At 29.6% G+C, this 27,525-nt stretch overlaps 2 protein-coding genes across 2 annotated transcripts; one reads left to right on the top strand and one right to left on the bottom strand.

Moving 5' to 3' along the window:
* Positions 1-1,229: 1,229 nt before the first annotated feature.
* LOC130903450 (probable N-acetyltransferase san) lies at positions 1,230-2,241 on the bottom strand. Its single transcript, XM_057815553.1, has 3 exons — positions 2,139-2,241; positions 1,751-2,074; positions 1,230-1,697 (listed from the first exon to the last, which is right to left on the bottom strand). The coding sequence occupies exons 1-3, from the start codon at positions 2,144-2,146 to the stop codon at positions 1,529-1,531; spliced, it is 501 nt and encodes a 166-aa protein (XP_057671536.1). The 5' UTR covers positions 2,147-2,241; the 3' UTR covers positions 1,230-1,528.
* On the top strand, positions 2,240-27,511 carry LOC130903449 (E3 ubiquitin-protein ligase TRIM33-like). Its single transcript, XM_057815552.1, has 15 exons — positions 2,240-2,754; positions 3,196-3,569; positions 16,121-16,331; positions 17,218-17,478; positions 18,625-18,735; positions 18,844-19,151; positions 20,635-20,979; positions 21,112-21,275; positions 21,634-21,833; positions 22,156-22,364; positions 23,244-23,527; positions 23,634-23,842; positions 25,382-25,565; positions 25,644-25,796; positions 27,020-27,511. The coding sequence occupies exons 1-15, from the start codon at positions 2,660-2,662 to the stop codon at positions 27,170-27,172; spliced, it is 3,261 nt and encodes a 1,086-aa protein (XP_057671535.1). The 5' UTR covers positions 2,240-2,659; the 3' UTR covers positions 27,173-27,511.
* Positions 27,512-27,525: the final 14 nt, after the last annotated feature.

The following is a 27,525-nucleotide window of genomic DNA, read 5'->3' on the forward strand; positions in this document are numbered from 1 at the left end:
TGATTTTCAGACTCGTTTATGAATTTTTGACTTTTGTTTGTATAGAATATTTTTTTTTGTCAATCCCAAAACGATGGTACTATATCATTGTAATGATATTATTTTACTGTTTTATTTATGGTTAGTATTTAATTACATATTACACTTTTCACTTTGTTTGCTAGAAAAATTTGTATTTTGTCAGTTTTCATTTTAAAAGTTATTTTGTCAGTTTTCATTTTAAAAGTGATATTATAATCATGTCTACTAATTTTCCTTGGTTTAGTTGAAAATGTAGGTAAATATTATTTTTTAAATAAACGTGTATTTTTTTTATCGTGAAAACAGAAAACTGCGATATCGGAACTAGATTGAAATGAATAACATAGAATTCAGTGCAGTACAATATTCTTTGTTATAAATTTAAATGAACCGCGAAAATAGATTAGTTCTGCCACGTACTATCCAGGGCACTGGCATCAAAAATCCGGCACGTTGTTTCCACTGGATAACAACTAAGTTTGCATTTCTTCTTACCGTATATTCTGTGGCCTACTTTATTAAAAGTTTATTCAATATTTGGATGATGTATTGCTAAAAATAATCCTGTAAAAATTTGAAATATTGAACAAATTCACAGATTTAATGATAAACTCGCATATTTTCCCGAAACATAAAGATGTCTCAAAAAATAAGGTATACAGTGTGGCCAACGAAAATAAAGAAAACAATTATCAGTAAGTTAATATTCCAGAAAAAAAGTGGAAGTATGAACTTCTCTTTGTATAGTATTTTTAATCCACTATTACCCTTCCATTATTTCTTTGTGATAATCATAATTCTAGAGTTTCTCCTTTTAAAATAAAAGATAAATTCAAAGATTTTTTTATTTTTTAATCTATATTTGGAAAATATTTGTGAAAGACATGTATGAATTAACTTGATTAAACACAACTCAAATAATAAGAGTATTTCACACGAAACTCATAAGATACATTTTTTTCATAATGCAACCCACATTAATTTTTTCCTCATAATTTTTTTCTTTCAATGCAGTTTTTGCTTCTTGAATCTAAAAGGTAATTTGTAGTACTTCCTGGATTATAATTGGTACATACATGATTTGAAAGTCAATAAACTATTTCTAATGAATCCAGTTTAACTAGATTCGATAATGGTTTTAGGTGAATTCACTATAAAATCCAATATATTTTGAGAATGGCATTACTAATTTAAAAAATTATAAGACATTATTGTTAAAATGAATGTTGTACTTTTTATTATATCAATCAGTTTATAATTTGGTTTGGTCTCATAAATTATTTGAAGTTTGTGTACAAAATTGTAGTAAGTCGATTGGCTAGATTGGTGTATTTTATTTAAATATATTTAGTTTGTAAAGTAAAAAAATTGTAAAAACTGTCAATAATAATAAAACTAGTAATGAAAACCTCAAATTGAGTTTATTAAGTATGTACAAAAAAACTTGGTAAAATTTTTTTAACAAAAATGGTAAAATAGTTTAACAAATAAATTACACCATTGAGCCTTATAGATCAATAATTCCATTAACTAGACCAGTTTTCCTAAGATTTTTTTGAAGAACATGTGCATCAGCAGGCTCTATTCTTTTGTAATAGTGTTCCTTTGTTTCTACAATCTCAAAACCAAATTTTTTATAGAAATCGATGGCTCCTTTATTGTTGACCTGAACATGTCTATAAAAAATTTATTTTCAAACAAATGTTTATAATTTACACTAAATACTTACAAAAATATACTATCAAAATTGCCATCCTGTTCAACGTAATTTAAGACATGCTCGACCATAAGAGTGCCGATTCCTAATCTCCGGTATGGATACAAGCATCCCAAAGTCATAATATATAATCTCCTAGATTTTTCCGATGTATCTATTCGACAACACACTGCACCAACTACTATGTCGTTATAATATGCTAGTTTAGCCAACTCTCCGGCTTCTAAAACGTCTTTGTAAAATTTATCATTGTAAGATACAGGGAAAACCACACTATTTAGGCGCTTAAGTTGTTTTATGTTATGTGGAGTTACATTTCCAAGTTCTATACTTTCTCTAAAATAATATTAAATGAATCAAATAGTATAGTAGATAACTTTAAGTATATTTCATCAATTACCTGGTCATTTTAAAATTTAAATAAATAACCAAAAATTTATTAATTTCCTGGGAAAGTGACAAATGATGAATGAAGGATTTGACATTGGCAAATGATAGATCAATCTTGTTTGTTTCGCGCTAATTCAACGATCGTATTTTACATATTTCCAAATTGTATCAAGACCCATCTTTTTATTCATTAATTATACAACACCTGTTTGTATAACCTTTTTATATTTTTTTATTTAATAAATAAAAATCAAGCAATAATGATTCTTATGTTGGCTACACCATTATTTTGACAGATAATTATGTTGGTGCTCCATGAAACATGCAGAAATGAAAAAGGCGTCTGCAAAAACCGAAGCTGTCACAGATAATATAAATAAATAAATATTCAGTGAATTTAAATGCAAAATACGTTTATCAATTATATCTTTTTGATATCAGATGGGTTTTGTGATGATGCATCAATTAAAAGAAGTGTGAATAGTGCCCTAGCTGTGATTTTAAAATTTATGACCTCTTTAGATTAAAAGTATGGCTGAGTTAAACGAATCGAAAGTGTTCCTGAACGATCCGGCTTTCATTAACCCATTGCCAATAGAATCTCAGGAAACTCAAAACGTCCTAGGGTAATTTATCTAAAATTTCAGTAAATTTACTAGCAGAATTATAATAATGCACCTACTAATAAATGCCTGTTTTGAACAGAAAAATCAAAAATATTTTATGTATTGAATAATATAGTTTATCTAATTTGCTTTTTCTTTGGTAGATGCGCATTTTAGCTTCATAATTTTTTTTATTTATTTGAAAATATTGCTGCCATTAACTGTAAGTGGATCTAATGATTTAAAATAAGAAAAAAAGCTATTTATTCATAAAAATTGTGCCTGTTTTTATTTTTGAATATTTTCTATAGTAAAAAATTACTATTTGTTATTTAGGCTTTTAATGTTTAATAATTTTACAATAAACTTATTTCTTATTATTTGTAAAAATTGGTTTTTCGATTTACTTGTTTTTTGAAATTTCCCTATTGCTTTTTAACCATTTATTTTGTAAATATCCAGAGAGAAGGATGCATATGCAGAGAGTGATCCAATAACACTATCAGAAAATGACGCATTGAATCCAGAAAATGAACCAGAAGCCCTTACTCCTGCCCAAGAGATGATGATAGATCAGCTTTTGTCAGAATCTAATCTTGAAAATGAAAATCCGAAAGATATTTCTAAAGATGATGTATTTAGTGCTCCTTCTGAAGAGCATCATGTTGAAACTGTTGAAAGCCCCACAACTAGGGACAGTTTTACATTTAAATGTATATTTTGTGACAGAGTGCTTAGTGCTGTAGACAATCCAAAGTTACTGGAGTGCCTGCATAATTCCTGTTCTAGTTGTATAGATAGTAAATTGTATGAACATTCAAATGATGGCATGCCAGGTAAGTGTCATAATATTTTTAATATTACACTTATAATATACACAATTTAATTTTGGTATATCAGTTATTTATCTATTCACTCATAGGCAAATGTAATTTAATAATAATATATAAAACTCACTTAAAAACCACAGTTTTTAAATGTTTAAAAGTACACTACAAAGTAAAAAATAAGGGACAAGGTAGTTTTTGTGGCAGGCAAGGTTGATAGATATGATGTCAAAAGTTAGTAATAATAGAATTGAAAAAAAACTTATTATAACACTACCAAAAGTGTGGGTGCTTTATAAGAGAATATAGAATGACATAAATTATGCTTGTTAGAGATACAATTTGAGCACCCCTACTTTTGGTATTGATATATTCTAAATTTTATTTCAACTTTATTGTTACCAACTTTTGATGTCATAGGTACCAACCTTGCCACCACCACTATGCTATCCTACTATTTAGTGTACTTTTAAACCTCTATTGTGCACAAATAGAAACTTATTTATCTATTGTAGAGCTACCTGAAAGCACTATATAAAATTAAATTGCAAAAAGAGAGACCTATGTCCTATCAGTGGACTTTATCTTTTAAGACTTGATTTGAGACTACTATATCAATTATGGTTGACAATTGATAAAGATGTTTACAACTTTACAACAGGATTCTAAGTCTTTCCATCTTAGCTTACACTTCATTGTTGCATGGTTTCTTTCCCATTATTTTCGAGCCATCTAATTCTTGAATTCATAATCCATCTAGTGTTTTTACTATCCATAGTATGCTTGCCCCTTCACAAATAGTGATGATGCAAGGGCAATCACGTCATAATCGTCTGTATCTATGTAGAAAATGTAATTGTTATTAGCACCATTCATATATTTTTCAATTTATTACAAAATACAATAAGACAAACAGAGGGAGTTGAACAAAGTGCAGTAAAAAACATACAAAATTATGTACTTTTAAATAAACAAATCATATAGAAAACATTAGATCTCACATCAGATTATGAGAGCTTTGTTCATGAGTACAAATTAGGAGTTTTTTTATAACAAAATGATAACAAAAGTCAAACCTAAGCAAACAAGGATGTAGTTTTTGTAATTAAAAATTTATTCAATTTTGTTACATCAACATCATTTGTGCAACTGAACTATTTTTGTGGTAGTAAATGGTATTTATAAAAGTATACAAGATTATTGTCAAAATGTTTTCATTGGTCTAAAAGAAAATTATTAATTTGACATCATTGATTGGTAATTCTTAAGAAGCTTTTTTAATTATTATTTCATCTGTCTGGAAATCAGTTCAGTCTGCAGCTATTTCATGCAGGGGAAGAATATAAAGGTCATTAAAAGATATTCATTTTTTACACAACAATTACATCTAATAAAAGCTCTTAAAAATTTTCCAATCCAAGTGTCTTAGTCATCTAAAGGTTTAATCTATGAATGAAATGGGGTGGACTTTGTTGTTAACCCCCGTGTTTCGGTATTCTAAATGGTATGTCAAAAATCACAGTAAACTGTGTATGAGAGTTCTTACATATTCAAGGTCGAAGTTTGTAAAGAAAAATTCTAGCAATATCTTTCCAAATTTGCATTTATTATGAAAGTTGAAGGGTACAAATATTTCTTGAAATAATATTCATATGAATTTTTTTAACTTTTCATATCTGTTAACTAATGGTTGAAAACTTTTATCTATAAATTAAATAAAATCACTCACTCCTCTCATATAAATAATGAAGAAATTCTATGAATTATTTTTAATATTTCAATTTTAGGCTCATTCAGGATTATCTAATTTAAAATGGGAAACAAATTATTTTAAAGTCATATAAAAATGAACCTTTGATGAATTAGTTTTTTTATCTTTGTCATTTTCCGTTGATCAATTCCAAATTCAGTATTGTTATCATACTTTTTCTCGGTGTTATTTAAAATGAACTTTTCTAAAACTCCAGTGTCAACTGCAATTTTTACGAAATGTTAATTTATTTTGACATACATGGTCATCACATTGGTTGCAAGATAACAAAAATTAATTGTTTGTGCAGTTACTAAATATCTGGTCTGGTGTGAATATTGTTAAGCATTCTCAGTACTTAATCCTATTTGTGGCCTAATAAAGTATGAGTAGTCAATTCTCTCAATAAAATAATTATTAGTAATATCATTGACCTCATAGAGAAGGTTAATATTGTTGAGCCAAAAAATGATATTCAACATTCTTCTTTTATCAAAATCTCTTGCATTGAGGAAGACAAAGTCCAATTATAAATACAAAATTGATAACAAATATTTACATTAGTTATATTTTTAATGATAACTCATAAGATATGAGGAGTAATATAGAAATGATAACATTTTCTCATATCTATATAAACAGAAATAGCTTCATTGTTGACATTTAGATTGCTCATTTGAACTCAAATTATATCTTCAATGACTACTGGATAATGATTTTCAATATTAATGATTATATAATGGTTATCTAATTAATTCTAATAGCTAATAAAAATTTTCCTAGTGTCAATAAACTTCGGCAGTTGACGAAATGTGATTGTAATGTTAACAAAGATGTATCATTATAAATTTCTCTAATTTCTTATTAGACCTCTTGATGTGTTTATGTTTCTAAATGTTTTTGATTATATACAGTAGATTTATAGATAATATGTTTTGGGGTAAAGTTTTCCATTAAAAATGTTATATTACTTCTTCTTTGTGTACCTTGTTGTTGATCATCATAGCCAAAGCTCTTTCTCATGTATAAGTCCTTTTAAATTGGTTTCTTCTTATTTCTTTTTGACTTTGAATTTTTGCCAGCGTCAAGTCACATAACAATTCTTGTTGATCCCTTTTAGTATTTCTAATATTTATAAATTCCTCTTTTTACTTTGGTTGATGTGATCTATTTGTGTTTGTAGTTCCAAACATATTATGAAAAAAATATGGTACTCGTATTTTTTAAAAAGTATTTATTTTTTTGATTATTTTATAAGCTCTTGATATGAAATAATGTCAGACAGTGAAATAATTAATTAAAAGTGAAAAAATAATATTTGAATATTGAATAGGTTTAATAATAACATTCAGCAGTTGTCTGCTTGATGATCACGAGGCTATCGTTGTCGGCAACGTAGCGTGAGCTGTTATAATACAGTTTTTATTTATTATAAATAAAAAATGTTTCTTTATAGTAATAATAATAAAGTGAATAAACCTTTTATAGGTAAAGTTCTTGCGTTATCACATAATTATGTTAAAAATTAAAAGCACAATAAACTTAATTACATCTCTCAGGATCTTCAAAACGACCAACACTGCCAAACCATTTTTGTTGTAGTATATTAGAATTTTTTGGCATCATAAAAAAATTTATCAGTTGTTTTAGTCGTAGTATTGTTACATCCTGGCACAAAACACGATTTATATACCATTTTTCAGGTTAATTAAAGTTTATTTTAGAATAATCGAGAGAATAACTGTCGTATTTACTTTGTATCATATGTTCAGTGTTTATTTTATATCTATGACGTAACGCAATATGGTAGCCTTACTGAAATGTTTAAACTACCTAAAACATTTTTGAATTTTCAATAATTTTTTTCTCTATAGATAAATATTGATCAAAGAATAAAAAAAAATATAATAAACTATCCAAAACTATTTTTTTCTCATGCAATCATGCAAATACACTATTATTCAATCACCATTTTCTATTCAACTATGTCTCATTGAAGACTACTCAATGTTGAAAATCTTCAAGCTTTTCCTAAATCAAAGATCACTATTTTACAATATTAGAAGAAGTCGATTAAAATGAAGAAATTAAATATAAATAGAGAACAAATGGTACTGCACCATTGTTTTCCTTGGTGGTAATTGTTATTCTATTTTTATATTTTGTGTGACCACAAAATCTTGCCAGAATCTTTTCAAAACTTTTACAGATAATCTCATTCAGGATACTTTTGAGCATATACCCTTGATGATAAAAGTACGTTTCCATGGTATTAGCCTATGGTTAAAATCATGTCAGTTCTTTCTTGAAACTGGTATTGTTGAATCTTTAAAGTATTTTCGATGAAGAAAACTAAAAAAAATTGTACGTAACATGACAGACTCAAATATAAATAACTATTTGGTAATTCCATACTTTCGCGGTCCCCTCGTTTTTTGGCTCTAGAAAATCGGAAAATCCTCCGATTTCGATGAATTTTTTTCTAAAAATCTCCGTTTCTACGGCCTTTTTATCTAAAATATGGGAAATATCACACCTGGAGATTTTATATAGTTTTATGACTTTAAATGTGATCATAAACGCATGTTCATAACTTTTTTACACTATCAAACGCAGTTCATATATTTTTTTGTTAATCTATACAAAAAACGAACATTTTGGAGAAAAAAAATTGAAAAATGTTTGTTTATTCATTTTTTATCTCTAACAGTCAACCTTAGTAATATACCATTTTTTTAATATTGAAAATTTTCAATTTTTCAAAGTTAACTTTTAATATTCTACACTTGATTACAATAAGTGATTTTAATAATGTTTTTGTTCATATAAATATAACAATTTCATTTGATTATTATTTGGAAAAAAGTTATCAACAATTATACGTGAATAAGTGCAAACGAACCGCGAAAGTATAAAATTACTAACTATTTTATTTGTTACATTTAGCAAATCTGTCAAGAATCGACATCGACGACTTAATGAAAAAATTCATAATTTTTGGTAAAATGCTTATAATTTCAGAACGGTTAGAAGTAGGTATAGGGATCCTTAAGCACTGTGAGTGCTAAACTAGGGTTGCTGTTTGAGTTTTGAGATATGAATGTCAAATCTGACATTGCCATGATAAAGTTTAACATTTTTAATAGTAAACGTACTCAGAACGTGTTGTTATACGAGTGCTATTTGAGTTGTTCACAGATACTTGGTCAAAAAATGGAAATAAAATTAAATTAAACTTTCGACGTGGATCAAATCAACAGCAGTGTGCCAGCTCTTTACGACTTTTAGTAGTGATGAAGCACCATCTCGAGCTACACGTGTTTAGCTGGTTTTTCGAATTCATTCACTTCGCTACTGGATGAATTTCGTTTAGATCGTCCATAAAAGGATGTTGTGCCAGAAAACATCGATGCTGTTTGACTGCCAAAAAGATTTGTTCGCGTTGGATACCGTATAATTTGACAATCGCTCAAAAAAAAGAAATGCTGAAAAAATTCAATCGCGGTGCTTCAAAAGACCTCCATAAAATCGTGACAGGGGAAGAATCATGGATGTTTGCATATGAACTCGAAACTAAACAACAATCGACTATATTGGTCTTTGAATACGAGTCAAATCGAACAAGATTTATTCGCGAATAACTGGACATTAGAGCATCGTAGAACGACCAATTCTGGATGGTACTTCAGCCGGAAGTATTCGAAAAAATCAGGGAAACCAATCGCAGAAGACGAATCGAAAATGAATGGTCAAAAAATCGCAGTTTGGCAACCAATAATTTCTTCTTATTCCCGCAGATCACAAATAAATTGCGAGGTCAACGTTATTCTATTGATGTGTTCAAATCACGTGTTTTGGAGGTACCTCAATCGGAATAGAAAAAAAGTTTGATAGATCTTAATGGAGAAAATTTTGAAAAACAATAAAGCCATATCCAACTATAAATACTTATTTTTATTTGTCTATCTCAAAAACTTACGTAACACTCCTCGTACAATACATTAAAAATATTTAGGGTACTTCATTTGAAATAATCGATGTTTGAATTTGGCCAAAGTGACCTTCAATATTTGAACGCCCTATCAGGGCGTTCCTATTAAAAAATCAAAAATATCACCACTAGGGACCGTATACATACAGGTGACTCACCCTTTATAGAATAAACGCTTAATCAATTTGTTAATTTGTATAATTTAAAGCATAATAAAGTGAAACAGTGAAAATGAATTCTGTCTTGAAAATTAAACATTTAGTTAAAAAATAATAAAACTATGATTCTGTAGTTTCAATTTTTCGAAATAATTTCAAGTTATCCATTGATTATTTATTATATTGGTTAAGCTTACAATCTAATCATAATTACAACTAGGTCGTCAGCATATTTACCAATTAGGTTACATCAGAAACCGATTGTTGACGAGTGCGTTTCTGAACATTTTCGCAATTGCTGACCATGTATTGTTGTAAAATAGTTTTTATTTCTAACGAGGTTGTGAGCCACGTTCGTGGATAGGCAACTTTTATTTTCTGTTATTTACAATATTTTAAAAAAATGAATAATAGCTTAAAAAACACGCCGCACTGCAATAGCTAATCAAACTAAAAATTGGGAAATAATTTTTTAACTCTTCAAATAATGGTAGAGCTGATTTAAAAAGATAGCATAATCGGACACTATTACCGTTTTAACACAGCTGTGGAATTTCATTTTACGGCCAGATAGTGGAGCAACGCTGAGCTCAACACCCATAAATTTGAATGTATTGCAATGTTTTCTTTTTTCCTTAAATATTCCGCATTTTAAAAATTCCTTCTATATTTTGCCTTTTTCATAGTAGTATCAAGTACTTAAATTTAAATGTTGGGTTTTATAATTTTTCTTAGCGCAAAATGTTTCCATAATTTCTTTTAAAATTTTTTTCATTCATTCATTCATTCAACGGTTAAAGGAGCGATTTTTCGCGATCATGTGGCGTTACTAAATTTTCCATTATCACACTAGAATTCACCATAGACTGCATCTTGCTAGTTGTTCTGTACAATTTATGGTTATACATATAAAAACAAAACTTTAAAAATTTTTAATCACGTTTCCTTCGCCTATCCATTCCAAACTTTCATCCACAACGCACAGCAGCTCTTTAGCACGACGCTTGACTGCACCCATTGGTTGAATCCTGACTACAGTTTCTCGTAGAACCGCATGAAGAGCTGATCTGTGCTTCTGCAGCTTTACACACGAAGCGAAATGTCTCACAACGTCTATTATCAATAGTTTCATCATTTTCTAAGAGAGAATTACGTGCTAACTAAATATTCAAAAGACAGTCGAGAAATATCATTTCTACAGTTTTTGGAGACCTTTAAACCACCATGCTTGATGTACTAAGACCTAGTAGTATTTTTCCATTTTGAAAACTGACATGCCAAGTCTCCAATCGCTTCTGATTATTTAGTGAGCACTTAATTTGCACCTCATTATCTATCTTTTATCGCCCATAAAGTTGAATGTATTGCAATGTTTTCTTTTTCCGTTAAAGCACTCGAATGTTCTACTTCTTCAGGATTGCCATTTGGCAATTTTCGCAGAACCCTCTGGGTATTCAGAAGATAAATAACAGTTGCATCGAGTCCATTCACTGAAATGTTTTGTAAGGCGGTAGTATTTTTTGGTCCTCGTTTCGAGAGTGGGACTGAGTTCATTTTTCCAAGGCTACTTTTAATAAAGAGGTCTAGGCATATGTGAATATACTCGCAACTTTTTGAAAATATTTCAAAGACTGTGAATTATTAGTTTTTTTGTTAAATCTGGATCACATAACAAAATAACTAAAAAACTCTTCGCAATAGAGACTATAGCACATTTTTTACCGTTAGCAATCAGTAAATATTAATAAAAATCTTAATTTATGAAAGGAAGTTTCCACGAAACATAAATCAATCGTTTCATTCATTTAATAATTTTGTCCTCATTTTTTTGTCATGAAAATTCTCATAATAATTGGTTTACGAAATGAAAAATTATCTCAAATGACATGAATTGACGTCTATTGAAGCCTATTTAACGTCTAGGGTCACGTCAATTCATGTCATTTGACCAATTGGATCACCTTTTGGTTAATTTGATTAATTTTTTTCTAATAATGCTTAAAATTTCTTCCGTTTCGGAATATTTACATCTATACAGGAATTAAATGCAAAAAACCTGTGCTCGCTAAACATGCTTCCAGTGAGGAGGAGCTGCTACAAACAGACGAGCGGGCGGACAAAACGCTTTTTTTGTAAAAAATGCGCTAAAAAGATGTGAAAACGGAGGTATGTGTCCTTGATCACTTCTTGTCCAGTGATCAATAACACCCCGAAACAATAACTTTCACAAATGTGATTTAATAGAAACATTTTTTTCCATATTTTTGTGACTTTACAAATAACAAAGCTAATTTGTACAAATCTTTATCTATCACATTTGCGAAATGGCGCCATATTGAGCTAGACAGTATTGCCACCATATCCATACTAAAAATTTATTGTCCACATTCGAGAGACATCTATCTGGAAAATATCTTGTTTGATCGATGACACTCATTTTGTTCAAAGTCACCCTCGATTTACGGTATCAATTTAATTATTTCTGTTGAGAATTATTACGCCAAAAAAATATCTAATAACATTTACATACAATACAGTTTTAATCAAAAATACATTTTTTATGAAAGTACATCATGTATATTGATATAATTTCTATTGGGCCTGCATTGTTTGAATATATTATTTTTATTCTATTTCTCATTAATTCAACATTGTAATTTAAACATTAAAACAAATAGTTTCAAGGTTAAATATTTCATAAATTGTGACATTACGTATTAATATGTCAATGACCCTACACTGAAATCAATTTAAAACTTAAAATATACAAGCTTTCAATTTAGTATACCACAATTATTTTTGAAACGATTTAAATCTCCCGTTTGTTTGGAGAAGTTTCATTTCAATATCCGATAATTTTATTATTTTTGAAACTCTAAAAATAATACTCTTTATCTGCCCGGTATATAATCGAAATAAAACATACTAATTTGGTATATTTGAGATCACTGCATCCATTTATCCATTGGTTATCCATTGGTATTTATTATTAACAGTTACTTTTATTATAAAAACGTCGCATTTCATAGAAAAATATATTTTTTATCAGTTATCGGTCAATTAAGATAACCTAATCCAAAGTAAAAATAACCTAATAGAAGCTGGAGTAAACCTAACCAGATATTGGATCCGTTCCTTGGTTTGATTAATAACATCAAGTATTTATTTTCGACATATGGAACCTCGATAAATGGATTCTATAAACTTAAAATCGCTAAACTAACGTGTTTTTATTATTATCTGAATTTAGAAATGTATGTAGGTATAGTCAAAAGTAATTTAAAAAAATTAAACTTACTCCAAAATCGGAATTTATCCAATTAATATTTCAAAAAATTCTCTAATACCTAAATAAACCCACTATTTTTTGGAGATCGAATTCTGTCTTAATGTTTGAGACTGCTTACAGTTATTGGTACGGATCTGGTACGAGTACTGTCGTGACATCAACCTTGAGCGTGTTCTGACAGCAAAAACGAATCCCGAGCTTGCAAAATACAACTTCATGTGACAAAGACAACCAAAAAATTTTTTGTTACACTAAAACGTCAAAAAGCCTAATCTCGATAAAAAATTAAAACTCATTGGCCACTCGTGACAACCGCGTAAATACAGCTTTAAAACTTGCAAGTACCTATTGATTTGTTTATTATTCTTTAACTGAGAATTATTTCTTCGCTGTTTATGATTGTATTTTAGTCCCAGTTAGCCATGTGAGACGCAAAAACTTGCTGTGATTGATACTTTTTTGACCAAGACATCTTTTTGTGAAGTTCGTTTTTTTCTCGCAAATTCAGACTTGTAAGTTTTAAAATGAGTAAAAGCCAAGGAGCTATCGGTCGAAACTATTAGATTAATTGCAAGTCTTCGAAGCCTAGGCAAAAGTAACCGTACCATTGCAGCCGGAATAAAAATATCTCGACGTACCGTGGACTACAACGTGAAAATGCATCCTCTAGGAGCTTTGGCGATAGACACGTTCAGGGCGGCCTCGATAAACCGCAACCGCTGAAGGGATACGTATTGTATTAATCAGTAAACGTGATCAACGGCTCAGAGATAGCATCAATAATTTTAGGGATCTGTCTTTGAGGACTTCCACAGTATAAAGGAGATTGACGTTTTGAACGACTAGCAGTGAATAAACCTCTTTTAAGGCGTCGAAATCAAATCAAGAACAAAAAAAAACGCACGAAGAGTGTGTTTTGAGATAGGAAATTCCCATTTAAAATTATTAAAATTTAAAAACATCGCACAAATGTAACCCAGACAGAGATACAATCTCTTGTGTGTAAATCTTAGTCATTCACTTGAAGGATACAAAAGTATTTACCCCCCATTAACGTATCCTCTCGGATAACTAAATTTTTGTTTTATATTAATGTGACTATGAAGAATCATATATTTAGATACTTAAATTCAAGGTTTATTGTATTCATTAAAACTTATGGTTCACGATCCTAATGGGGATCCACATCATAGATGATTGATTCCAGGTGTCCCTTGGTCACTTGAGTTCCATTAAGGTGTCAAATTACGTACTTTATTTTGTATCGATGTGAATCTAACGACCATACTTATATATAATTATAACCTTATAAATTCACTCACACGGCCGCGGTTTAAACACCTGGGCAAACCCCACAACCTGCCTAACGACATCAAAGGGCTCAAGCCAAAGCGCCTGATCAGACTTCGGACTTTTGTGACGTCAAGTGGGCCTATCTGAAGACCTATGTGCTCAATAGCTTCACGGCCGCCCACACCTACGACCTTTAAACTAACCTTATAAATAACAGACGAATGTATTAATATCGTCAGATTATTGAAACCACGTTTAACTACTTATTTTATTATTTAATAAATAGTTTATTTCTAAGTAGTTTTGATGTTTTAATAGAACGAATATGGTCAACCATCATTGGTTAGCCCGAAGATACATTACAGAGTGGTAGAGAGTTTTATGGTGTGATGAGACAAAGTTTGAGATTTGAGAATGTTAGATCCATGTGTAATCCCGAATGTAAATCACGGCGCGGGCGGAGGAGCATGTAGTACGTTCTGGCCAGCGACTGACCTCAACCCTATTGATTTGTTGTGGGATAAATTGGCAAGGGAAGTCAGAAAGTGTCTATTTTCGCCCCACGCCTTTGGAATATCCTGATAAACGAATGGAATCATATAGACGACGATTATTTGTCGATAAACCAAAAATTTAACAATTACAGTCTATATTTTTATTATCACTATATTCTTCTCTATATAATGTTCTTCAAAATATAAATATCAAAGTCGATTGTTATATAACTCGCAAACTATATGGTGGGTAAAAACTTTCATCCGATAGTGTATATCATAGTGACATTATACAATCTGCACTTACAGTCCACCAACAAAAAAGTGGAATATTTACACACTCTATAAAAAAAATTGATAAGAATAGCATATCTAAGAACGGTCACTTGTGACCTTGATACATAATATTTCCAAGGCCAAAGCACAAAAATTTAACTTATCCCGTTTTATTCCTATTAGTGTACGCACTTATTATTATTATTATCAATTTATCGAGATTTCGGTGTATGACTGCGGAAGGTTTTCGTAAATAATAATTATCCCAGAAAACATATTTAAAATAAATAATTTGAAATGTATTTATAAAACATACCAGAATTGTTTGTCAACAAAAATGTCTGCAGAATAATATAATTACCTTGGTTAAACATAATAAGGATGTTACATAAATATTCAATATTCAATATATCAAATATAAACAGGAATTTTTGAATAAACGCGCCAATTGATTATGACAATGACTGGTGGATTGATTGTGCCTTTTTAGTAGATATGAATAAACATTTGACTGGTCTGAATATAAAGTTACAGGGTAAAAATCTGATTGTATGTATTCATATATTCAAGTCTTTGAAACAAAGTTGAGGCTGTGGGAAAACCAGGTAAAAAATCAGACTTTGGACCATTTTCCTCTTTTAAAATCATTTGCCACAGTGAACCAAAAAAAATTCTCAACTTCTGAAAAATTTGATTACGGAATTCAACAATTGTTTCATGAAATGAATGAAATTCCCAATTTTCAACAATCGATTCAATTTTGAAGCTTCACAGGCACCAGTTATTTGCAAATGGAGTTGATAGGTCTTCAATCGGACAGTATTTTGAAAGAAAAATTTAATGAGATTAACACTCTTACATCTTATACACAATATTTCAAAAGTTTGGATAATTACCCGGAATTAAAAAAACATGCAGCACGCATTCTCTGCATGTTTGGTAGCACTTAATTTATGTGAGCATATATTTTCCGTCAGGAAAAATAAGAACAAACATCGCGCAAGACTTACGAATGAACATCTCCAATCAATTCTTAAAATAACTACAATGAATATGATACCTGATATCAATGAGCTTGTCAAAAACAAGAGAAGTCTAGTATCCGGATCCTCGAGCTCATCATATTTACCTACCATCTTTTATAACTTTGATATAAATAAAATGTTATAATAATTCAGTCCATTTTTTTTGTTTTCAATTTAGCCCACCTACGAATTCAAAACTTAATATATGGCCCTCTGCAAAATTGAGTTTGACACCTGATATATTCATTATTTCCATATTAATACCTTGTTTACTTCCATTTCAGCCCAAATAGAATGCCCACCATGCGGCATTATATGTAATCCAGACAACATAATCGAAAACCAGTTTTTGCTGGAATTGGCAAGTAATAATGAAGATCCTAACAAAAATGCTGATATGAAATGTAGTAATTGTAGCGACGATGCTGTTGCAACAAGTTACTGTACCGACTGCTCAGAATTTATTTGTGATAATTGTGTACAAGCGCATCAAAGGTAAGAATACACAAACAAATTAATTTATCTAGGAATATAACGTTGATAATAATAATATTATCATTAAATATAGTTTTCTCTAAATGGATACCATTATTAATAAGAAGGATTTCTAGATATATTTAATAACATATTATTTAAACTAGTATTGTACAATGAAAATTATTCTTAAATGTAGCTTTGTATATAAAATATTTCTTTCAGTATAAACTTATTGCAACAACCATTATAGCACACAAGTTAAATTTTATGAGAATATTGCGCATCAACAAACCTCAAGAAATATGTGGAAACGAAAAAAAATTATATAAAGTTATTTTTCAAACTTATCTCATTTTTTACTGTTTATTATTAAAAATTTGTACTGATTTTTACAATGTAAATAGTTTATCTTTGGATGTCATATCCTTGTTGAGTGATGGCAATAATATTGTAGGTTATGATTGTATTGACAACATTCCTAAACAAAGTTGCACTTGGTCTTTAGAACCATTCCATCAGCTTCATAAGCTGTAATTAGGTGTAATTAAGTCCTCTTGTACCTTCTATTTTACCTTGAACCATCAAGTGGACAACATTCTTGCTTTCTATGTGTAGCATTACATGTTTTTTATTGTTTAGACAAGTCACATAGGTCCTCCTCATAAAGACCCTATTGATACAACTTATCTACAACGATCTGTAATAAAAACTTTATTATAAACTTTTTAGTTACTTTGATACCGCTGTCAACACTGCTAAGTGTTTTTCTGTTAATGTAACCCGTTTAAAGATTGTCACTAATTCCGAAATTTTTTGGTCAATGTTAATATTTGCCTGGTGATTCTGATAAAGATTTAGAGAATAAATTATATGTGTACAATTTGAAAATTTTCGACTTTTTCAGACTAAAAATAACAAAAGATCATACCATAAAACCGAAAGAAGATGGTTTGGTTGAGTTGCATTCTGTTTCAAATGGTGGACCGGCTAATTTGTTTTGCATGATTCATCCCCACGAAAAGTTGTCATTGTTTTGTGAGACTTGTGACAAATTGACTTGTCGAGATTGTCAGTTGATTGAACACAGAGAACACAAGTACAAATTTACTAATGAAATTGCGTCTGAAGCTAAAAAGTTTATCGCTGAAATGTTGAAAGATGTAGGGTAAGTATGTTCATTTAGGTACAATGATTTAATCAGCTATCTTTTTTCTGGTTAATATAATTACTAAAAAACAGAAAATTATTTACAGGAATGTGAATGTTTCAGTTTTAAAAATATTCATTCTAATGAGAATTGAAGCCGCGCTCATACCGAACTCTTTTGACCCTGATTTTTGTGAGTGGTCAGCCAACATGTAATCATACAGCTTATCACATATTTTTAAAGCCTCAAATATTGTTCTCCATTTTTCTCTGTTCTGGATCTGTTTGTTCCAGTCACGTACTTCCAGATTTTGCATATCTTGGACAATCTAAACTTCCCATCTATTTTTTTGTCTACCAGCCAATCTTTTCTCGTTAGGTCTCCATTCTGTAATTTTCCTTGTACCTAACGGTTTTTTAATTGTATTCTTTTTGTTGTAATTGTAGTTACTATATCCTTATTTTCTAATATGTTCTTAATTTTATAGTTCATAAGTCCTCTATACTCATTATTTCCAACTTTCACTGGTCCATGAATTTTCCTAATTATTCCCCTCTCCTATATCCTTAGTTGTTCTTCGTCCATATTTGTTAGTCTCATAGTTGTAACTACTGGTTTTATCGCAGTTTTATAGACTCTTAATTTGGTTGGTCAGCTTATTTTTGCCTTGCTAATAAAGATAAATCATCAGTATATGCTATTACTTGTATTGATTTATTAATGATACCTCCATCGATATTACATTCCCTACATATTTTATTAGTTCATTCACCTTTTCTTCTGGTTCTCCTGTTTTATTGTGTTTTAGTTTGTTGATTATGTCATTACATTCCACTTCCGTCGGTTTTTTGTCATTTTCTAATATGTATGTACCATTGTCACTTATATCATCTTCGTATTCACTGTCTTCTTCTGTTAATAATTTTTCGAAATACTGACTCCATTCTTTCTCATTAATATTTGTTGTAGTTCATTTTCTATTTTGTTTCTTTTGTTTACATTATTTCTATATTATTTTAAAAAAAATTATTTGTACTATCTACTATTGTTTCTTAGCATTGAATTAGCATATTGACTAGCTTCAACTTTCCCATATCATGACTTGTCAGTAACTGAAGGTTTTGTAGATATTTTTTATGTTGATTGTTTTATTTATTTTTGTAGATACAAAAGAGCTTTACTCACTAGTGCAATGAAAGTAATAGATGATCGTCAAAATTTGATAACTGACAAAAAAGGAGCACTTGTTAACGAAATCACCCAATTAGTTGTCAAGTGAGTATCGTTTATGATGTTCAAATGATCTTACTTTTTATAACAACCACTGTATAGTTAATGGAAATTCTCGAATAACCCATTTACTAAATTTGGATTTTCCCGTAGATTAACAAATACAATTAATGTCCGAGGTAAACAATTGATAGCAAAACTATCAGAAGTATGCGAGTCAAAGCAAAAAACACTGCAAGAAAAGAAAGTTGCTCTAGAACAATTATCTAAAATGACAGATCATTGCATAGAATTCACACAACATGCTTTAACAAATGGTAGTGACATGGCATTATTATTTAGTAAAAAATTGATGACCGAACATCTTAAAAGGATAAAATGTAAAAGAGCCGATATACCAAATCCTGAAATACCTGTTAGGATACATTTGGCATTGGATAAGGTTCCAGACTTGATTAAAGGTTAGTTTGTTTAATTAGTGTCAAGTTTTGATAGTAAAGAATGTTCAAGAGGTCTATGAGAAAAGAAAAAATTCACAATCTATTTTACAAATTTTTGATAAGCTTCATTTTGATTGGAACTATAAATGCAATTCATTAAAATACACTCTTCAACATAAATAACTCATATATTACTAGCTTAATTTATCTTATCAGTACTTTTTGCTGCTCTGACCACAATCTAATAAAGCCTCTGGGCTATAATCAATAGTCGATTATGAGCTTTATCAAATCCACCTCACAATTTTCATCGTCTATTTCATGCTGTAATTGATGTTAGAGAAGGAAATAAGTACTATTGAAATGATACTTCTCAATTCAATCTTCTTTTTGTACATTGTTTGTTAAATCTCTTTAGTTCCTAAAATAATGAATGAAATTAATTGTTGGGGGGTGTAAATTGTATCTGTTGGACATTCTACCTAATACATGTTGAGATCAGTTATAGCTTTATTTCTCTTTTGCTTTGGAACTATCGAAACTATCAAATCATTTCTATTATTAATTTTTAAAAAGATCGATAAAGTTTGTTAACTGTCTCAATTATTATTTTGGTTTTTGTGCTTACCTAAGGGCTTTCTTCAGGTAAATTTCCATTCACGTATATTTTTTATTATTTAACTATTTTCAAATGAAATTTAAGTTTGTAGAATATTATTTTTGGAAGAAAATATCTATTACAATTTTTTCTTTTCGTTTAGTAGATAATATTATCGGTTTTAACTAACAAAGTTAATATACAAGAATAAAATAGAGTTTTACCTATTAAACGCATTATATCATGTTTGTATATCAAGCTTCTATTTTTCATCCCTACTTTTTTGCACCATACGACTACTTAGCTCAGCTTTTCCTGAAACAAAATTACATCATAATATGAGTATGTTTATCCTATAATAGCTAATAATTCTTCACTAGTTTAGAATATGCCACATATTTAATCTTAGTTTTATTAACCTGTTATCCCTTTATCTAGAAGATTTTTAATGCTATAGAGTAAAACTGTATTTAAATGCTTCTAAATGTTCTTGATTTTAGATTTTTTCTACCTTTAAAACATTATAAAAGAAACTAATTTTTAATATCAAATTCAATTGTATCAAAAGTTCTAAGATATAAGGAATTAAAGAGAACTATATTTAAATTCATGGAAGTTCCTATTATTGATATGAATATAGCACAAACCGTTTTGAAGTCAGTTTAAATGTCATCGACAAACTTTATCAATTTGTTTTAATATTATACATTTTACTTCAAATTTGGTTTACATTTTTAAAATTTATTTAATTTCAGTACAATATATACACTCACTGACACAATCAACCACCAACTCAATCTCATTATCAATTTGTTGATTATAAAACCCAACTTTCGATTTATGGTTAATTTTTCCAGTGAACGCAAATATTAGTTTTGTATTTGTGATTAAATTTATTATTGCTAGTAATGTCAACGATTGGCCAAATTGTGGTCGATGGTCGTGTCTACCCGTCACAGTCATCATCTCCAGCATCTTCTATACCACCTCATAGTTCAACAAGTCCTGGACAAGTTCGACCGCCTCAACAACCGTCGCCTATAAGTCCTCTCCATCAGTTACCGTCACCATCGGGCTTTCAAAATACCACTAGGATGCCCGGTCCTCCACCTTATTCACAATATCAGAGTACTTCACCCTACTCATCGGGAATGAATGTACAAAGTATGGGACAAAATCTCGCTCAAGGTATGGGTCAGAATATGGCACAAGGAATGGGACCAAATATGCAATCAATGGGACAAGCTATGGGTAAGTATAAAAATCATTTTTATGTATGAACCTTTTTTGCCGAGGCGACTAATTGTGTTTTTGGATATGAGTTTGTAACTTATATAAATCAGTTGAAGTTTTGAAACTGAAAATATTTTTTTGTATTTACAGCTCAAAATCGTTTGCAAATGGGGCCGCCAGGAATGAACAACATACCCCAACCATTGGCTAATACCCTCACGCAATTAAGTATGAGTCGAATGCAAAGACCCCAAGCTCTACAGAGAGCTCTTATGCCTAGAATGCCATTGGGGCTCAATCAACAGCAACAACAGGTGTGTACATTCCTTTCTTGTCACTTAAAATTTACCTATATCAATTTGTAATCGAACTTAAATGCTTAATTTGATCTTAAATAGAGTATGATTTTAGAAATCTCTACATTTATCCAGTCACTACAACAATTTTCTGGATGTCAAATAGTTAAAAAGTTTCATTGTGAAGTTTCTATTGATTATCAAAATTCCTTTAATAACTTCCAATCTAGGACAAATTTTTTTGATGACTTATGCATTCAAAGAAAGTAATTAAAATTTTTTCTGTTATTTGCATTTAGAATAAATATAACAGTGAGGTTTTAAAATTTTGGCATTTATTTTTTAAACTTATTTATGCATAATTTAAATTATGCAGGTTTCATCGTCAACTCATCCTCAAGGAATGCTGGCCGATCGTAGTAATTTACGACATCTTCTTCAGCCTAGTAACGCAAGTAATACAAATAACGGATTCAATCATGTTTATATACAAACTGGTCCTGGACAATACCAGGCTATACAACCACATATGGCACAGCAATTTCAAAATAGATTTCCCGGTCAACAACAAATTAGGTATTTTTATTTTATTTTACATCAATTTATTTCTATTATTATTTCTGAAAAATATGTATTGCTTGTTATTTATAATATATGTATTGTAATTATTTGTTTCTAAATCTTCTTGATAGGTTTCTTCTGTTTCAAAATTAGTTTTTTTAATAAACTTTGAAAGATAGATAAAATTGACGTTTCGACTTTTATTAAAAAACTAATTTTGAAAAAGAAGAGGCCTAAAATCAAACAGATATTTAGAAACATAAACATATCTAAGGTCTAAGAATTAAGAAATTAAAGAAATTTATTCTAATTATTTTATATATAAAATTATTTATAGGTTTTCTCAACAAAATAATCAGGTGAGGATGTTATTACCAACTCAGCAAAATCGTATGCCAGTACAACAACAACAGCAAACACAACAACAATCGCAACATCAGCAGCTTCAGACACAACAGCAACAGCAGCAGCAGCAACAACAACGATTGCCTCAATACCCAAGTGGAGGAGGTGTTAAATGGCATACTCCACAACAAAGTACCACAGGTAAGCAAAAGTAGTGCTCAATATATATTAGGATTGTATGAAAAAATCTCGCTCTTATTAAAGAGTACACAAAAATGTGAATTAATAATCTAGCTGCATTTATTAATAAGTTATGAACCCGTAATTTATTTATTTATTTATTAAATTTATATAGCAAAAAAAATTTCAAAAACTAAAAATACTAAAAGAAAAAATTAATAACAATAACAACAATAAATGTTAGTTCTAAAAATTGAGCAACAAGTCCATAATAAAAGTGTAAAAAGTATGTCACTTGTTCTACATAGAGTAAGTAATATTTCTTGATTTGAGGAATGGAATTGTGTATATCAAACACAAGCTATCACATTTCACGAAATATTAGAGATATATAAATCCCAAATAAACATTTTTGTTAAGCTATATTTATCAAAAATATTAGTTTTTTCATTGCAAATAAATTTATAAGTGACCAAAAATTACCAGTTCATCAGCATACAGTAGAGCGTAAAGTCGATATGAATACCCTAACAAATGTTTCAAAATCAATGCACTCCTTTTCTTCTATTTTCTTCAGTTCTTTTATTTGGTCTATAAATTTCTTCCTTTTTCAATTTTCAATGTTTCCAGTCTTTATTCTTCGTTAATTTTGTCTTCGTTCATATGATATATCCATAAAGTTCTTGTATAAGCAATCGACAAAACTACAGTAAAAACTAAGATCCATTTTAAAACCATCTTTCAGTTATCAATTGTAAATAAATTATTTCACTGTGTTGTTACTAATTTTTGATATTTATTTTTACAAGTGAACTGAGTAATATTATCAAATAAAATATTTAGTAAGTAATAAAGAATTACTTATCCGTATTCCCTTCTAATTTATTGCTTTAATTTTAGAAAACACAAACGGTAACACAAATCGCAATATGACTTTACCATCAATAAATGACAATTTTAAAATAACTTTGAGACAACAGACCCCAAACGATCCAAATAAAAATCTACCGGGCACAGTAACGTCGACTATTCCCAAAACGCCAAGTCCTAATCACGTCCAAGGAAAATCCGATACTGAGAGAAACCTGGATAAATTTTGCGAAGATTCAGTTAAAGATTTGATGGCAACAATTGCCAAGTTAGATTCGAATGGCGTGCAAGTCCTTGCCGAAGGAAGGCAAAAGGTAAATAAATTTTATTGTTCATCGTTTTCTCTAAAACTGTAACAAGACACTAAATATAAATCGTGTGGAAATTTCAAAAGTTTTTACAATATAAAATTTTTTGAAGGGCGGATCGCCGCACGTGGATAGCTCCACTGGAGATTCTGGTGTTGGTAGTGTTGGAACTAAAATAAAATCAGAATTATCTGAAACAAGTAAAGATGATCCGAATGAAGACTGGTGCGCCGTTTGCATGGATGGTGGTGAATTAGTGTGCTGTGACAAATGTCCTAAAGTATTTCATCAGTACTGTCATATTCCTAACTTAAGTGTCGAGTAAGTACATAACGCTTCATAATTATTTTTGCTATAAATTCAGTCCAATCAGTATTCATAGAAGGAAAAAATTGACTCAAGTATTCTTGGAACTATGATTTAATTCACAATTAGATCTTTCTGTAATACAATATTCAATCAACTCATTTATTGTATTTCTCTGTAGTCATCTTCATTATCAACTAAAGGTTCATGATTCAATAATTTTTTTCTTATTAATTTCACATTACAGACCTTTTTATACACATTGTTATATTGATGTGTTTTTCTTATTTATTTATACTGTCTCTTACGTTCTTAATTTATTTAAACACTTTAAATTACACTTAACTAACTTATATAGTTTATTTAAATTCTTCAGTTACCTTTCTATTTCGTTCCATTCACTATGACTATTTATTGTAAACTAACTAACTCCATTTCGCCCAATTCCATTATAACCGGACAGGGTCGGCTTCATATCGGTGACGAGTTTGTAACAATATGATGGCTTTTCTTTCTTTTCTTGCTGTAACACTGGGGAGGTTCAATGTTTACAGCTGATCTATTATATACACTAGTAGTAGCGGTAGTTTTCCAATTCGACAAAGTGTGGATAGAGGTTTCATCCTCTATTTAGCAGAATTTGCACGTTACATTCACTGCTAAACCTAGAATCTTCAAATGTCGACAATGCCCCGACAAAACCCATGTTAGTATTCGTAAATTGTACTTACTTATGTTGATATATCCACTAGGTTCCTAAGAGAATCTTTGTATCAACACCTGTAGATTGTTCTAGCAACTGACATTTTCCCTATTTACTTTCTTTTCTAGTGTTTTCTTGTATCAGAGTGCACAAAACTTTGTGTCCCAGTCCAATTAAAGGGTATTCTTTTTGCCCATTTAATTTGTCTGGGTATTCCTAAACCAGCTTAGATCTTGTGGAATTGGAGCTCGGAATTCTAATTGCTGCTTGAACATTAGATAAAATGATAGTTTTCTGTTTGTGAAAATTTCTCTTCAAGTTGAACTGGATACATTTTTCAATTATATATATATATATATATATATATATATATATATATATATATATATATATTTCTGATTAAAAAATACTTTTTGTATTGCACGAGCAGCTGTCTACTGTTTTGGAGCTATTCGTGTACCATTTAATGGTATTTCTGTTCATCTCTAGTATTGTTTTAATTACTTTTACAGCTTAGTTTTGAGATATATTATTTGGATAGAAAATGTTTTTTCTTAAATAGTCTCTATTAAGCTCTATACACTTTGTCTTACTCCATTTTTTTATCTTTTCCAAAACATGAGATTTTCGAGTTTATCAAAATGATACTCGTATTTGTTTATAGATGATTTTTTCATTAGGGTCAAATTTCAAAATGGACATAACAAACTTTTTGGTTCTGATTGGTCTCAGTTATAGACCCATGGTCCCGATTTCAAATTTACTATTACAAAGCAGTTAGTGTTGAAAATTTGGTTTTGAAAGAAGAAAATACTATTTAGCATAATTTGTTAATTACAATTTTTTTTTAGAGAAAATGATACTTGGCAATGCCTATTATGTATGAACTTTGCTGATATCCCAGAAAGTATCTTGTCAGAAAAGAAAGAAGGTGAACTTAGTCTAAAGGAAAGGAAAATTGCTGAGAGATTGGTTTTAGAATTATACTGTCAGTATGACCCAAGTTTGCCATTTAGAGAAGTAATCGGAGCAGATGTAAGCAAAAAATAAATATTTATGTAAGAGGGAGAAATTTGTCACAAGTTACAATCCTTTTTGTTTTTTTTGTTTCAGAATGAAGACTATCATTCAATCATCAAACGACCTATAGCTTTGGACTCGATTAGACAAAAATTAAATTGGAATGCAGATATACATTATCGAAATATGGAAGAGTTAGTAAGAGATGTTCGGTTGATGTTTAAAAATGCTTACTTGTATAATCCAGTAAGTATGATTTACAAATTTTTTAAACAAAATTTGAACACAACTCGAAATTTGTTTTGCTATATTTGTACAAATTTGATAGTAATATTACTTGGTTTCATCTTTATCATCTTAAGAATATGTACTTTGTGATTATCAAAAACAAATGATGAATTTTTTAATAAAATTTATTCGCTCAATGAGTTATTCAACTTATATTCTTCTACAAAGGTCAATGAAGCTTCTTCTCGTTTTTATGCTTCTTTGTGGATTGGTTGTAGATATTATACATTCCTCAGCAAAAATATTGTGATATTTGACCAAAACATTTTATGACAAAACTTCTGCTTTCTTTCACTTTTTTTTAAATTGATAATAACTTTACTTTATTTTTTGCTGCTGTGTAGCGTGTAAATTTGTTAAAATGCAAGGCAAACAATTTATTTTAAAATAATTTTGTCTATGTAATCTGTAATTAAAATTAAAAGGTTCACCAAAATCATAATGTAACCCCTGAATAGTATTCTATAGCTTTGATTCAAGATGGCTTCTCACAGGTACAAGTACTATAAAGATTCCATATGGTATAATCATCAATTTCTAGAATATTAGGAGCCAAAAAAAACATCAAAGAAAACAAGTCAGGTCACTGGGAAAACTTATATAAATCGGTACCGATTTTTACGACTTGAAATGCTAAGACAAAGATTTTATGTGCATTTTACTTAGCCAAGATTTTTGATCACACTAACAACAAGAAATAAGCAATGGAATTTCTGTCTAACAAATATCTACATTGAAATAGATCATTTCATTATTTTTATTTTTTACTCAAACTACTTTTTGTACATTTTTTCTGAATAAGGAGAATTTTTAATTGAGTTCACTCCCTCTTTTTTTAAATCAAGAATTCGAAATAATGGGTAAATTTATTGATGTACTGATTCAAAATTATTAATAGTTCTTGTACTGCAACTGTACTATTAGTACAAATCAATCATGATTACTTACTCGAAATTTGTTATTAAGAAAAAGTGGAGCAATGAAGTTATTGATCAATTCTGCAACAAATTGAAACGGTAATAAAAAATGTGAATATTTGATAATAATTAATTACTCCAAGCAAATTAAACATATAATTTGCCTAATAAATGGCACCAAAATAAATGCAGCTTGATTATCACAAAGTAAATGTACCGATGATCAATTTTCAAATCTACATACAGTTTTTATTATAAATTTAGGTGGATTCGCAAGTCTACATGGATGCAAAAACATTGGAAAAATTCTTTGACGAACAACTAGAAAAGTTTCTTCCCGAATATGCTTACGAGATGTTCGAAGATGAAGATAGTCAACCACCGACCAAAAAGTTTAGAAGGATAGTAACAGACTGACAAATTGTTCATGGGGCGAATAATACCGTGTATTTCTCCCTATAACAAAAAAGTATAACCAATTCTCCTCAACAAAGCAAATACATAAAGTATGGCCAATTGGTTAGAAGGGAGTGTGTATTTTCTGGCTTTCTATTTTGTTTATTTGTCTTGTTGTTTTTTTTGTATACAATTAGTTTATAAGAATTAAGCAAATATGACTTTGTTTTTTATAAAAAAATCTTAGGTTTATTTATTATATTATTTTATTAGTATGTTGTTATGTCATGTTTTAATGATGTTATTTAATGTTAGCTCCGAAATTCTAGAGTAACGAAAATATATATCTCATATACCTTATCATGTAATTTATA

Source organism: Diorhabda carinulata, chromosome 2, assembly GCF_026250575.1.
Source record: "Diorhabda carinulata isolate Delta chromosome 2, icDioCari1.1, whole genome shotgun sequence".
Lineage (NCBI taxonomy): Eukaryota > Metazoa > Arthropoda > Insecta > Coleoptera > Chrysomelidae > Diorhabda > Diorhabda carinulata.

What these genes read in the sequence shown, in the direction of transcription:
- LOC130903450 (XM_057815553.1), bottom strand. An exon ending in AATTTTGATAGTATATTTTT is followed by an intron (nt 1,698 to 1,750) that starts GTAAGTATTTAG and finishes AATTTTTTATAG; the next exon opens with ACATGTTCAGGTCAACAATA.
- LOC130903449 (XM_057815552.1), top strand. Translation starts at nt 2,660, where the DNA reads ATGGCTGAGTTAAACGAATCGAAAGTGTTCCTGAACGATCCGGCTTTC. An exon ending in GAAATGTTGAAAGATGTAGG is followed by an intron (nt 17,479 to 18,624) that starts GTAAGTATGTTC and finishes TTATTTTTGTAG; the next exon opens with ATACAAAAGAGCTTTACTCA. An exon ending in GGTTCCAGACTTGATTAAAG is followed by an intron (nt 19,152 to 20,634) that starts GTTAGTTTGTTT and finishes TATTATTGCTAG; the next exon opens with TAATGTCAACGATTGGCCAA.